The following is a 13,947-nucleotide window of genomic DNA, read 5'->3' on the forward strand; positions in this document are numbered from 1 at the left end:
TCTCTTTATGCCCTTTCAATTCCATGGTCATCTTCCTAGAAGGCTCAATGCTCAGTTTGAAAATCACTCATTTAAAATTTGTGAAGAGTGCCAATCCTGTAACTCTACATTAACTAAAAATATCTTTTTAGGATTACCAGGAACACTGGTCTCAATACGAAAGTGCAAAATCAAGCAGTGGACCAAGAGGTCAACCTTCTGAAACAACCAATGGCCAGCAGCCCTCCAGAAGACCAGCCAAGCACAAGGTTCGAAAACAGCATAAGCACCGGCATGGCCCGAAGTCTTTGGTGACTGAAGAGCTGGCTGTCAGTCAAGGAAACCAAAATAACATTCCCAGACAGCAGCAAAAGCACAATAAGCCTACCGATGCTTCCGTAAAACATGAAACAGTTGTGGTTATGAATGCCCCGGATAATGATGTCCAGCACTCAAGTGTACTGAGAAGCCAGGGTCCCGCAGTAACCTCCAATAAATTTGCTCCCCCACAGCAGGCCTTTGACAAGGTATTATATAAAAATTCCACCGGATATCACGCAGTGGTGAATATTAATAGAGAAAGAGGACACAAAGATCAAGAAGAGAAAAGATTTTATCAGCAGCTACACTTCAACACTCTTTCCAATACGGACTTGAACTACCTTCATGAACTTGCTGAGAAACAAGTGTCCTTTAGCCAGAAAGGCTTTCAATCCATTTCTAATGTGAATGTTAATGGATCAACTGATAAGAAGCAGCAACCCAAACAGACTTATACAGAAACAAAATATAAGAACTTAGAAATACTATGGTAAGGATTTCACGTTCTCAAATGGTTTTCTAGAGAAATGAGAGACTGCTGGGGAAAGACAGGAGAGGGAAGATGGGATGGCAGGTGGGGGAAGAGGGTGGGGGCAGTGTCATGGTGATGGTCAGGTAAGAGGAAAAATTCACTTAATGTCCTTGACTCTGATTTCTGCCTAAAATAATCCACTTTTTTTTTTTCTCCTTTTTAGGGCCACAACTACAGCATATGGAGGTTCCTGGGCTAGGAAGTTCCCGAATTGGAGCTGCAGCTGCCAGCCTACACCACAGCCCAGAAGCAAAAGAGCTGAGCCACATCTACAACCTACACTGGCAGCTTGTGGCAACTCAGGATCCTTAACCACTGATAGAGGCCAGGGATGGATCTGAATCCTTATGTATACTAGCCAGGTTCTTAACCCACTGAGGCACAATGGGAATTCCTAAAATAGTCCACTTTTGATGTATTTCTTTTTTCCTTGTCTCCTCTACTTTTGCCAGTGTAGTTAAGCCAGAGGTTGGAGGGAGAAGAGAAAGACAGAGGGACTCAGTCAAAAAAATATATATATTATTTTTTGAGAGTTGCAAGTAATGTTTGGAGGAAACAAATTATCTCCAACCCTGTAAGGGTCTATCCTAAGAAACTAATCTAAAATACAGAAAAAAATCTGTATGTGTAAACATCATCATTGATAAAAATGGAATAACTTAACAGTAAGGAAATGTTTAGGTAAATTATAATATTTAATATTGTGTAGCCATTAAAATTTATGCTTATAAGGAAATGCTTTTATAAAGAGAAAATAGTAAGGTTCAAAAATAACACCTACAGAATATGAGCTTTTCCTACTATGTTAAAATGTGCACGGAAGATGAAAAATGCACCAAAATGTCGAAAGTGGTTCTCTCTGGTAAGAGATTGGAGTTATTTTTGATTTCTTCTTTATACTTTGAGTTGTCCAAGTTCCCTACAATGTAGATGCATTACTCCCATAACTAGAAGAAAAAAGTTATTTTAAACATCAATTGGGGGGGGGTTATCTCTTGACGTCATCCAGTGTGTTTATTACACACCTGATATGGCTGAAATAGGACTAAGATGCTATAGAAGAAACAAATACAGTATGATTCATGAGAACTTTCAAGGAGCTCATCTTCAAAGTAGAGGCACAATTTTACACATATGAATTACAGGAGACATTTAAGTGCTACACTTAAAGGTACAGAAAGTACATTTAATAAGATTCAGAATTAGCTTCTTAGAAGAGATAATGATAGATAGAAAGCAGGCCTTCTTGTCTTTTTTTTTTTTTCCTGACTTTAGAGGGAGCGCTTCTAACATTTTTTGCCATTAAAAATATTTAATTTTTAGTAGTTAGGGAGCTGAGTAGGAAGTGTCCTCCAATTCCTTTTTTTTTCTCCCCCAAGAACTTCTAACATAAATAGGTGTTTGACGTTATCAAATACTTTTCCTGCATCAATTGAAAAATATCCTCCTTTAATGTGGCTAAATGTATTAACAGATTTTCTAATATTTCACCATCCTTTTATTCCTAGGATTAACCCAACTTGTCACACTGTTTTAATAAACTGCTTGATTTGATTTGTTAAAACTGTTTAGGATTTAATATTTCACAGGCAGGAAGTGAGACTGACCTAAAATTTTCCAGTCTGCCACTGGCCCCATCTGGATGTGTTATTAAGATTAATTCCAGCCTTGGGAGTTCCCACTGTGGCGCAGTGGAAACGAATCCGACTAGTATCCTTGAGGATACGGGTTTGATCCCTGGCCTTGCTGAGTGGGTCAGGGATCTGGTGTTGCCGTGAGCTGTGGTGTAGGTCACAGACTTGGCTCAGATCTGGCGTTGCTGTGGCTGTAGAGTAGGCCAGCAGCTGCAGCTCCAATTGGACCCCTAGCCTGGGAACCTCCGTATGCTGTAGGTGTGGCCCTAGAAAGTAAAAAAAAAAAAAAAAAAAAAAAAAATTATACCAGCCTTAAAGTAATTATTACCCTATTTTATATCCTCTGGGACACTTCATATACAATTGGACTTATCTGTTACTTGAAAGTTTCATAGAATTTTCCTTTAAAACTATTTAGTTCATGTGTTTTTTTGTTTGGCTTTTCTTTTGATGTTACTTGTGGGCAGATTTTAAACTTTAGACTACTTACATTTTTTGTGATACTCACACATATTGCTACCATCTTAATTTGTCCTAACCACCCAACTTTTTTTTTTTTTTTTTTTTTGCTTTTTAGGGCCACACTTGGGGCATATAGAGGTTTCCAGGCTAGGGGTCAAATCAGAGCCATAGCAATGCAGGATCTGAGCCGCATCTTCGACCTACACCACAGATCATGGCAACACTGGATCCTTAACCCACTGAGCGAGGCCAGGGATCGAACCTGCATCCTCATGGATGCTAGTCAGATTCATTTTTGCTGAGCCACGATGGGAACTCCCCCACCCAACTTTTTCTATGCTTCTTTGTTTTAATATTGTCTATTGAACTGATAGAATTTTCTGTTATGTTTTCCCTCTACTGATTTGGAAATAATATATTAACTTATATACTTAACTAGTCTAGCACTAAATTAATATTTTGATTCTCCTCCAGACATATTCAAAATCATGGGATTGATCTAATCCAGTCACCCCTTCTGTCACACATGTTAATCGTATCCAGCACCTCAGAAATTATTCATTGCTTTTATTATTGTTGTAAAGTCAACGCTGTTTTACATTTAACCTATTGTGTATTAATGTCTTCGCCTCACATTCTTTCTTCTGCTTTATTTTCTTCCTGAAGAAGTTCTTGCAGCAAGTGCATTTCCATGGTAAACTTGAAATTTCTTTTCTTGACTCTGTATCTTATAGTTTAACCTTGCTCTGTATCTTATAGTTTCTATGAATTAAAATCTTTGAAAAAACTGTTTTTTCTATTTCTTGGTTTCTGTATTTCTTTGAAAAGTCTTTTTGTCAATGTAATTCTCTTTTTTTGGTCTTTTTTTCCTTTTCTTGTTTGTTTTGAGGGCTCTTTTTGGTTTTTGGTATTCTGAAGCTTCACTGTGAAGCATCTAGGTTTGAAATTTGTAATCCTGCTTGTGATTTTTCTGTTATTCTGAAATATGACAGTTCATCTCTTTCATAAATTCTGGAGAATTATTACCCATTTCCCCTTTGAATATTATGTCTCTTATGTCTGTTCTATTTTTTCCCTTCAGGAACACCAAATGGATGTATATTTGATTCTCTTATTCTAGCTAGACTCTGTGTCCTTTAAATTGTTTCTTATTTTCAAACTCTTATCTCTCTGCGTTTTTTTCTGAGAAATTTCCTGTTTAGAAGTCTCTTCATACTCTTTAATATATCCACTGAGATGTACATTTTCAGGGATGGTGTCTTTCATGTCTAGAATTTTCTTTATGGTTTCAATTAAAACCTTCCTGTTTTTTTTTCAGAATACATTTCTCAGGAATTTGATTTCTTCTTGCACGTTTATAATGTTTACTTATGAATGTTACCTAGAAATCTACTCTGTGTGTGTGTGTGTATGCGCGCGCGCATATGCATGTTCGTGTGTCTGACTCTCATACTTGGTAGGTTGTTTCCTCATATGTTCTAGGATTTTGGATTGTGAACTTATGTTTAGCCATCTGATGTGCAGACAGCAAGGCAGGCTTGGGTGGGAATGTATCCTTCCAGAGAACTTCTGTATTTGCTTCTCCCAGACATGAACAGAGGGGTCTTACCCCAGGATTATTTTTATGTTAATTTCTTAATGCTGGATTTCCATGATTATATGGGTAAGGTAAATATAAATTCCAAATATTGTCCCATAGATATTCACAGGGAACTTTTTTCCAGTTCAGAGCCTAGACTCAGATAAGCTTGCTCTCTTGTTTCTCAAGGCTGGTCAATGAGTTTTTCACTAATCCACCTTTTTATTGAGGGCGTAGCTCTTCAAGGGTGACAGCCTTCACACAGGCATCTCAGTTCAGATTCCCTATCCCACACAAGGCCAAGATCTCACACATCCCATCCCAGTGTAAATGTTGAAATTCAAGCACTTAAGTCCAGAATTCCTTCAAAGAAAGCTGTAGCTTCAGCGTATCCAAAATCTGCTTTAGTTTTGGTTCTTGTTTAGCTTATGGTCTTTGAAGATTTCCTGTCTCTCTTATAAATTCAGCTATGTAAGTAAAATGATGTTTAATTTAATCCAACATTTCCAGGTATTTTGTGGTGGAGGAGGTCCTTGATTTTTCACAATGGTGGGTTGTTGTTTTTTTTTTTTTTTCTCTATTCTGGATGCACTAAATGAAAGTTCTAAGCCAGGGCTAGCATATTCTATAGAAAAAAATAGGAGGATATTAAGATAAGAAATTAATGTACTTATGAAAAGATTAAGTTAAAGGACCTTAATTTGATTGGGAGAGTGATAAATGCATCAATATAATGGTTCAGAAGGCCTTTAAGCTAAAAGTCTTCTGTATCCGGGTTTTATTAACAGATTTGTGCCTTTTTTCTTCCTCTTTAAGGAAATTCCACTCTTCCTCTGACAGCCAACCTATTAGAGCATCTCCCGACTCCCGGCTCGCCCAGATAATGGAGCAGCATCAGCAAGCCCTCATGCAGCTGACCGAGGTGCAGCCCCATGAAGGAGCCTTATCGGGAGTCACTCTTCCACCCATATTATCAAGGGTGGAAAGTGAATCCCAACTCAGTTCAGAGAAAAGCCAAAGAAACCAAGTGAAAATTAGCCGCAGCAATTCTGAAGGCTATCTGTTTCAACTGGAAAAGGGGGAAAAGCACAGGAAAAGAAGTGGCCCTAAGGTATCAAAAGCATTTTACTTACCAAGTAACCTTTTTTTCTTTGTTTAACCAAATAACCTTTTATTTCAATACTACACAGGGACCTTGACTGTCATCCCCCTTATCATGGGCCTGGAATGGGGGTGCACATCTCCCCCTCCCCCCATCTTCCCTCCCCCTCCTCCATCCCCACCCCATGAAAACTCTTCTTGGCTTCATCTCACCTCAGTTCCTGCGGTAAAACACCCAAGCTAGCCAGTGACTGAGCTTTTCTGAAATGTTTGCCAAGCTTTACTGTGTTCTTTGTTCACTACAAGATTCACCATTACCAGCGTATTTGTGTACTTCAATATTTTGCATCAGGTCTCTTTTGTTAAGTAAAGGAGATGGGAGTGGGAGGCAGAGAGGTTTGCCAGGAAGAAAGGAAGGCGCATCGAAGGAGCCTTTTTAAGTCCTCTGTGTTTCTCCACTGTCACAATTAAAAAACAAAAACAAAAACCCAAAGATCAGTTGTTTCTGGTGTCAAATAGTAAGGAAAAGGCTGGGAAATGTGCTCGGATTTATTGCTTCCTCCTCATTGGAAGCAATAGGCCTGTCGTGAGTTGGGGTCCCCGGGGAACAGACTCAGAAATGGAGATTTGTAAGGAGAGCCTCAGGAACCACCCCTGTGAGGGGAGGGGCAGGGCCAGGCCCAGGGAGAAGGGGCACCTTTGAGGCAGGTGCAACAGACACCACAGCAAAGCCCACTAGGGTTCAAAGGTTGGCATGGCCTTTCAAAGGCAAGGAACCCAAGCTTTTGTTCCCACACCAGGATCACCCACTGGCTGTGACTACTGCTGGGGCACAGCAGCTCCATTTAACTCAGGGCAGTTCTTAGGGAGGGACTCAGGTGTGAGCCACAGCAGACGACACTCCCAGCAGCTGGGGGAAAGAGGGTCTGGGTCCAGAGTGAGATGTCCACTGTAAGGCAGTTTTAGGGAGCCATCCTTAGTTCAGTTCAAGACATAGTTGTTGAATTCCTGCCGGGAACAGTGTCCAGTGCTGGGATGTATAGAGAATGAGCTCGCAGTTGCGTGGAACTGGGGAAGGCACGCGTGTACATGGCTTTGGTATTGTGTTGAAATAAAAAGAGAGCCGCAGGAGGAGCACAGAGGAGCCCAAAGGGGGGTCACATCCCCACCCAGGGGTCATGCAGAGCCTCAGAAAGTGATCGTCAAGAGTCTTAGAGGATGACAGAGAGTTAACAAAAGGAGAAAGACTGAAAGAACATTTCCGGCAGAGGGACCTTGTTCCAAAGCTTAGGAGAACACGTCCCATGCTAGGAACTGAAGCATTTCAGGGTTTGCTGTCACTCAAACTGGGTGGTGCTGAGTGTCCAGAGTTGAGAAGTAGGTCGGGGCCAGGTCTTCAAGGATCTTGTCATTAGAAGAAGGCGGGGGTGCTCCAGCCTCTCAGCTGGGAGGTAGGGGTACATGCTGGTAGGAGGCAGTGAAGAATTTAGCCATGGTTAGATCCGTGTTTTACAAAGGCTGCTCTACGGTGTGCGGGGCAGATGCAAAGCACCCCAGGAAGTTAAATGATCATGAAGTCAGCAGACCCTCACCTGGCATCCTCAGAGAAAAAGGAAAGGGTAGCCTTGGAGAGAAGAAGGGAAAGCTGGACTAGAATGACACTGGGTCACAGCACAGAGAAGAAAAGGACGACTGGTTTGATGTGTTCTCCTGAGACGTGACCTCAGAGGTTGATGCATATAAAGGCCCCAGCCCACTGCTGCAGCCCCCACCTTAGAGCCTGCTCAGCCCAGGTCTTCAGCTCGCTCAAACCCTAGGGTCCCTTCCTCTGCTCCTTCACACACCCCCAATCTGAACTCCTCACCTGACACTCCCTCACACCCTGCATCCTGCTGGGGTCCCTAATTCTTTCCCACATCATGGAAACCACTCGTGGTTGTTTGGAGCTAGAATAACCCCCAGCTTTATTGTAAATAAGAAGAAATGTGTTTCTGGGATCACAAGTAACTTATTTTTCCACAGAAACATCCTTACATGGTAGTTAGTGCTGAGGTATGATTTGGTACTGTTTTCAAGTACTTCATGAATGGGTTAGGGTTTGTAAACCAGGCTAGGAAGCCAGACGCCATGCATATTATTACTTCTAAAGGGAAATGTATTCAAAGCTTAGGAGCCAACACAGTCTCAAGGTGAGGGCGTCCTGTTCACTCTGGAATTTATGGGTTACCAGGGCCTAAGAAATAGCTCAAACACACTACCTCGGAAGAGAACCTTCTGGATTAGGGTTCTTGCCAACTGTGGCTTATTGTTGAAAAGGCAAGCTTTGAACTCAGTTCCTAGGGAGCAGTTTAATAGAAGTCACGGAATCAGATATTTCTTCATTCTCCTCACCTCATCTCTCTGTGACTGGGGAACTTCTTAACTCACCTAGCCCCTCTTAACTCAGATGCACAATCAGAATGGTAATTAAGTGACATAATGTACGTATTATTCATGTACTTATTACGGTGCTAAACCTTAGCTTAGCACCTAGTAAAGAGCAGGTGTCGACTAAGTGTTGAGATTCCTCCCCCCGCCTCCCCCATCCCCTCTGCACAGTCCGAATTCATGTTTTCCCAGGAGAAGGCAGAGGATGGTACCCAGGGATGCTGTCACTGCCATCTAAGATCGGGAGGGCGGGGAGGGGGAACAAAGAGACCTTCCACTTCCTGCTGCCTCCCTAGCCCTCTTTCCAATTGGGAAATCCCTCCCTACGCGCTTTCCTTCAGAGATGTTACGATCCCCACTCCCCACGTATCCGTTTTCTCCATCCCACACCTTCAGCCTACGTCCTACAAAACACAGAAGCCCTCTTTGTCCGGGAAGCCATTCCAGAAGCTAAAGTGATTGAGACCCGAGCTCTTTGTACTGGACAGCAGGTCGCCGGGCCCCAGACAGGGGGACGCATTGCCCAGGTCATGCCCATTTCCTCGTCAAAGCAAATCTCCTGGTTTCCAAGGGAATCGACTTGAATCACGTGAAAAATCCAAGGATTTGTCAAGATAATAGGCCCAAGCGCCGTCCCTCTTCTTTTGGCAGTTCTGTGGTGACCGATTCATGAATCCTCAGCCATTGTCCACACCATTGAAGCCAGACGTCAGGCAGTAAGAGATTAACACAGTGCAAGGGATGACAAACAGTATAAAAATATCTACCACCACCCGCCACCAAATACCTGCTTAAAGGAGTCCTCTGACAGCTGACTGTGTTGAGCTGAGCTGCAGTGATTAACTCATGTGTTTGCTGTCACAGACAATCTGGGTGTTGCTGCTTCACTGCTCCTAAGAAGAGGTTTATTCGGATTAAGTTTAGCAACCGCAGAGCAAATTTCCTTCACTTGCTGGTCCCCAGTATTTGAGGCATTGTTTTTCATCCCGTCTTTGAGTATCTTTCTCACCCTTACACATCTGAGGAATGTTCTGGAAGAGAGCCCTGCAGTGTCCCCCACAGCGGGGGCACATCTCAGAGCTGAAACAAGTCCTCCCGGGACAGTCAATGTCATTTTCCATTCAAGCACATTTGACCCCAAGTTTACAATAAAAGTCACTCTTCTGGCTTGAGAGGAAGTGTGATTAATTACTGCCAGAAACCTTCCCCCAGGAAATCCTACTCGAACTGTGCTAAAGAGACGAAGGGTGGACACACCAGTTCCGAGGGGCAGGGCTGGTCTGGTCAGTTATCAGCTGGAGCCGGGGCTGCCTGAGGTCCGTCTCTGTGCATCTCAGGCAAAGACAGCATCGAACATCAAACCTATTGCAAACCTGCTTGTCTTTTCCCCCTGCATCTGGAGACCTAATGAGAAGATTATTGTTGATTTAATTTTTTTTTAATTGGGGGGCATGGTGCTAGTGGGACCTCTTGGTCTCATAACAGCCAAAGAGAGGTAAAATCAAAGTAAATGCTAGGGATTATTTTACTATGAGAGCCTTTTGAAGAGACAGAAAGTAGATTAGTGGTTGCCTAGGGCTGGAGGAGGTGGGGAGGGGACTGACTGCTAATGGGTCTGGGGTTTCTTTTTAGGATAATGAAAATGTTCTAAAATTGGATTGTGGCGATGCTTGCTCAACTTGACGAATATTCAAAACCCGTGGAATCCTACAACTTCAAATGAGCGAATTTTGTGGTGTGTGAATTTTATCCCAGTAAAGCCGTTAAAAAGATTTCTGATGGAAAGAGATCAAACAAAATGACAGCACTGAGAACCAATCAGGATTACTTGAGGCAAACAAGTAAATCCAGGATTTTTCATTGCCAGTCACCCAGAACAAACTGTCAGGAGCCGTCGTTTTCCCTTGAGAAGCATCTCTTCCCTCGAAGCAGCTCATCCTGTCGGGGGGTCAGTGGCATTTGGAGACGGCTCCTTTGGGCCACACTCTCTCCTTCATGCCAGTCTGTAATGCTAGACCTGTGGCTCTGTTTTTCTGTGACATCCACGCTATTTATTTGAGGTAATTAACAGTAAGAAAGGCAACAGGAACAACTGCGATAAGCAATTATTCATGCTTCACCATATACCTTTTGTGAGTCAGTGGAATGATTAAAGTTAAGCTGCTTCAGACTAAGGATGTGGTTTCTGGGCACTGATCATCATTCTCTCATAGTGTTGGACAAATTGGATTTATGACTTGGATGTGACTGGGGTTCTCTCCTCTTTCCTTATTGGTTTACTTTGTCAAATAGATGATAACTTGGTGATTGCAAAACAATGGCACAGATGGCCTAGCCCAGATAAAGAACAAAGTTGCAATTGCAAAGTGTAGCATAACTGAGTTCACTTCCTATTAAAATGTACCAAAGGGGAGTTGCTGTCATGGAGCAGCAGCAATGAATCCAGCTAGGAACCATGCAGTTGCAGGTTCATCCCTGGCCTCACTCAGTGGGTTAAGGATCTGGCGTTGCCGTGAGCTGTAGGTGTAGGTCGCAGATTCGACTCGGATCTGATGTTGCTGTGGCTTATGGTGTAGCCTGGCAGCTGCAGCTCCAATTCAACACCTACCCTGGGAACCTCCATATGCCGTGGGTTTGGCCCTAAAAAGAAAAAAAAAAGTACTAAAGGTTTTAAAATGTGATTAATACCCAGTGTCATCGAGGCTTGGACAAAAAGAGCATTCTGATGCCTTGTTGACAGAGATGTTCATGAATGGCCCTAAGTTCATGATTCTGTCTCAATCATCTCACGTCTCTTAACTGATCTCAAAGAAATAATAAGAGTAGCCCACCAACAATGCTTATTCCTGGGACATCTTAAATGTTCGACCTTCAGAGGACTTACTAAATAATTCAACTATAAACAGATAATCAAATGTTATACATAAAAATTACACTTTTGTAAAAAAACATTTAGTGACAAGGAAATATAGTATAGTAGTAACATTTTCAGTGGAAAAAAACAAAATAACTTGTGGCACAGGGACAATTTTATAAAAGTATGAACAGATCCACCTATAAGGCAGGAAGCAGCTGTAGTGGTTTTGCCGGGTGATGACTATTCTCTTAAAGATAATTTATGATTTTGAAATGCCTTGAGTGAACAATATTTCTTTTATATACTTTAATGTTACTAATGTTTCAATTATTTTAATCCAAAGGCTTCTTGAGAAAGAATCTTCTCTGACCCTTAGAATTAGACGCACCCAAAGAGTTTTGACTGTGAACGTTTCACATTCGAATCAGGCGAATTCTTTCTTTGTTGTTGTTGTCTTTTTTAGGGCCGCACTCAAGGCATACAAAGGTTCCCAGGTTAGGAGTCGAATTGGAGCTGTAGCCACTGGTCTATACCATAGCCACAGCGACGCCAGATGCAAGCCACTTCGGCAACCTACACCACAGCTCATGGCAATGCTGGATCCTTAACCCACTGAGCGAGGCCAGGGATGGATCCTGCATCCTCATGGATAGTCAGATTCATTTCCACTGAGCCATGAAGGGAACTCCAAATCAGACAAGTTCATTTACAGAATTTTTCATCCTTGCTATGTAGAAGTGTTGCCTAAATGACACATGATTTGGACCTTTTGAAGCACTAAGATGTATCATAAAAATATTGTAGGGCCATAGAAATATTGCCTTCAACTGCAAGTCAAAGAATTACTATTTATAGCAACTTGACAAGGGTTCATTCTTATAATTAATCCACCGGTAGGTAGTTGCACTGGTGGTTCTACAGCTCAAAACATTAGAACCAATATTAGTATGATTCTCTTGTTCTTTTTTTTCCCTCCTGATTACAAGATTGCTGCTGAAGCTCCAAAAATCACATCCACATTTGAGGCACAATAAAAGGGGGAGGGGGTTGGCCAGTCAGAATAAAAGTTTTCCAAGATGCACCTTCTACCTTTTCAGCAAATTTTCACTCATATTTCATGGGCCAGAGCTCAGTGCTGGGATCTGGAGAAGAGAGTATTTGGCTCTGAGCCTGGGAAACAGCAATGCAGAAGCTAATGGGTCTGACCTCTGGGTAGCCAGTCAATAGGCTCTGTGAGTAGAACACGTTCTTGTAACAGTTGATACACGCATATGCATAGGTTCACTGTTAACAGCAAGAATTACATGCTGTAACTATGTGATGAAATGTTTTGTTTTTAAAGTCTGAACCACCTCTGTGAAATTCTCAGGAAAGGGCACATTTAGATATATTGTATGTTTTCAAACTTAATAATTAAGAGAAATTTTCAAAATTTAGAAAAACACCATGCCTTGTCATGAGCACATAGCCAGGTGGTACCATGCCCAGTGACTACAGAACTGTCACCTCCATGGAATGGCTCTTAAGCTCCAACTTAGATGTGCCCTAAGATCATTACTGTCACCTGAACCACCTCCTTGGTATGGCCCTTCCAGCTCTTCCCAAAAAAGACAACCAAATGAAGTCACAAACTCAAAGAAAAAAGGATTGGGTTTTCCCACAAGGGCATCTGCTGTAAGTAGCAAGTCTGAATTTGCGTCAAAAGCAGGAGTTTGGGAACTGTCTTAATCCATCCATCGTGCAATCAGGAGAGGTTTAGTTTTTTGCCTGCCTATTATTGTGCTCATGTGTCATAATTTAATAATTAAATTGCCTCCCTCTGTTATTCTGTCCCTTTAAACATGCCAGAGTAGTAAAAAAGTTCTCATATAAAATTACTTGTGCACTTCAAAATATCCAAAACCACACGGAATGAAGTGCACTTCTCCTTGGGTCTCACTTAGACTCTTAACCCTTAGATGTCTCCTTTCTTTTGAATATGATGACATTAGGCAGGGCACCATCTCTCTCTCTCTGAAGCCACGTGCTTACCGGGTTCGTCCAGATCGCCTCTTCCAGAGAACTCATCTGGTTCAGTGAACAACACAGGACTAGACATACTAGTAATAGCAGCAGCAGCAGAGTGGTAATGCATCCGTTATGTTAAAAATGTCTATAACAAAGCCGCGCTTTTCTCACTTGAAAATTTTTATTTATAATTTTCAGAATTTCATTTTTTTTTTATTGCAGAAGTGGAAAAGTCAAAACATGTTAGCTCACCAGCCACAAATTACCAAAGAAACTCTTATCACTGACTACCAGTAACATGGGAGGATTGTCAGGAAATGCACCCATTCTCCCCCGGTCCACAGGCTGCCGCACTTCTTTTTGCTTCTTCCCTATGTGACCATGACAACGTGGGGGAGGGGAGACACACAGTCTTTAAAAGAAACTGTCTCTTTGATTGTATTTTTAGAGTTCCAAGCTGAAAGGTTATCCGCACAGAGACATGAAGCTTGGAGGCCTTGGACCTGACCTTGAGTCCATCAGAGACAAGGTGGGTGTGATGTACATACAGCATCCAGGCTGGGATTTGCCCTTTGTCTTTCAGCAGGACGACATAAAGACACCCCCAGAACCAAAGTCCCCATTCCAGTGTCTCACTCTGAAGAGAGCCCCTACTGAAACAGCATTGGTAATAAGCCCCAGGCACGCCTTCTACCATAAAATAAAATTACTTAGCCACCGTTATTTTATGTATCCCCCTTTTAGTTAGTTTTGAAGGCCCAAACAGAAAAGTGGGATGCGTGTACATGAAAAGAAATGTGTGTGTGTGTTATATGGTTGTTGGTCTTTCCCAAGAGAGTTATCTTGATAATACTGAGGAGTGGCTACAGAGAAGACACTTAGGGTAAGAGTTTCCCAACCCATGAAAAGTGCATCCACTTTATTCTCTTTCCTCTAGTGAAAGGAGATCTTCATTTAATGTGTTTTAACTGCAGTTGCACTCAAGGCATAAAAAGAGAGTAGAGTTCAAAGTTAGAAGCAAAAATGAAAATAAATTGGGTAAACGCAA

The 13,947-nt window shown here is 42.0% G+C and overlaps 2 protein-coding genes across 3 annotated transcripts in view; one reads left to right on the forward strand and one right to left on the reverse strand.

The window, feature by feature from the left end:
- The window catches only part of C9H11orf63 (chromosome 9 C11orf63 homolog), a 61,331-nt gene that overhangs the window by 43,128 nt on the left and 4,256 nt on the right, over window positions 1-13,947 (forward strand). For both annotated transcript variants that reach the window (XM_005667440.2, XM_013979491.2), the window contains exons 5-7: window positions 132-790; window positions 5,324-5,618; window positions 13,348-13,428. In XM_005667440.2, coding sequence (XP_005667497.2) covers window positions 132-790; window positions 5,324-5,618; window positions 13,348-13,428 — 1,035 coding nt within the window. The remainder of the gene's footprint in view (window positions 1-131; window positions 791-5,323; window positions 5,619-13,347; window positions 13,429-13,947) is intronic.
- Window positions 3,476-13,947, reverse strand: part of BSX (brain specific homeobox) — a 37,551-nt gene continuing 27,079 nt past the window's right edge. The window contains exons 4-5 of the mRNA XM_003482630.3: window positions 8,823-8,928; window positions 3,476-5,132 (exon numbers count right to left, since the gene is read on the reverse strand). The gene's annotated coding sequence lies outside the window, so the exon portion shown is untranslated. The remainder of the gene's footprint in view (window positions 5,133-8,822; window positions 8,929-13,947) is intronic.

The sequence above is a fragment of the Sus scrofa genome, chromosome 9 (genome assembly GCF_000003025.6).
Source record: "Sus scrofa isolate TJ Tabasco breed Duroc chromosome 9, Sscrofa11.1, whole genome shotgun sequence".
In the NCBI taxonomy this organism is placed as follows: Eukaryota; Metazoa; Chordata; class Mammalia; order Artiodactyla; family Suidae; genus Sus; species Sus scrofa.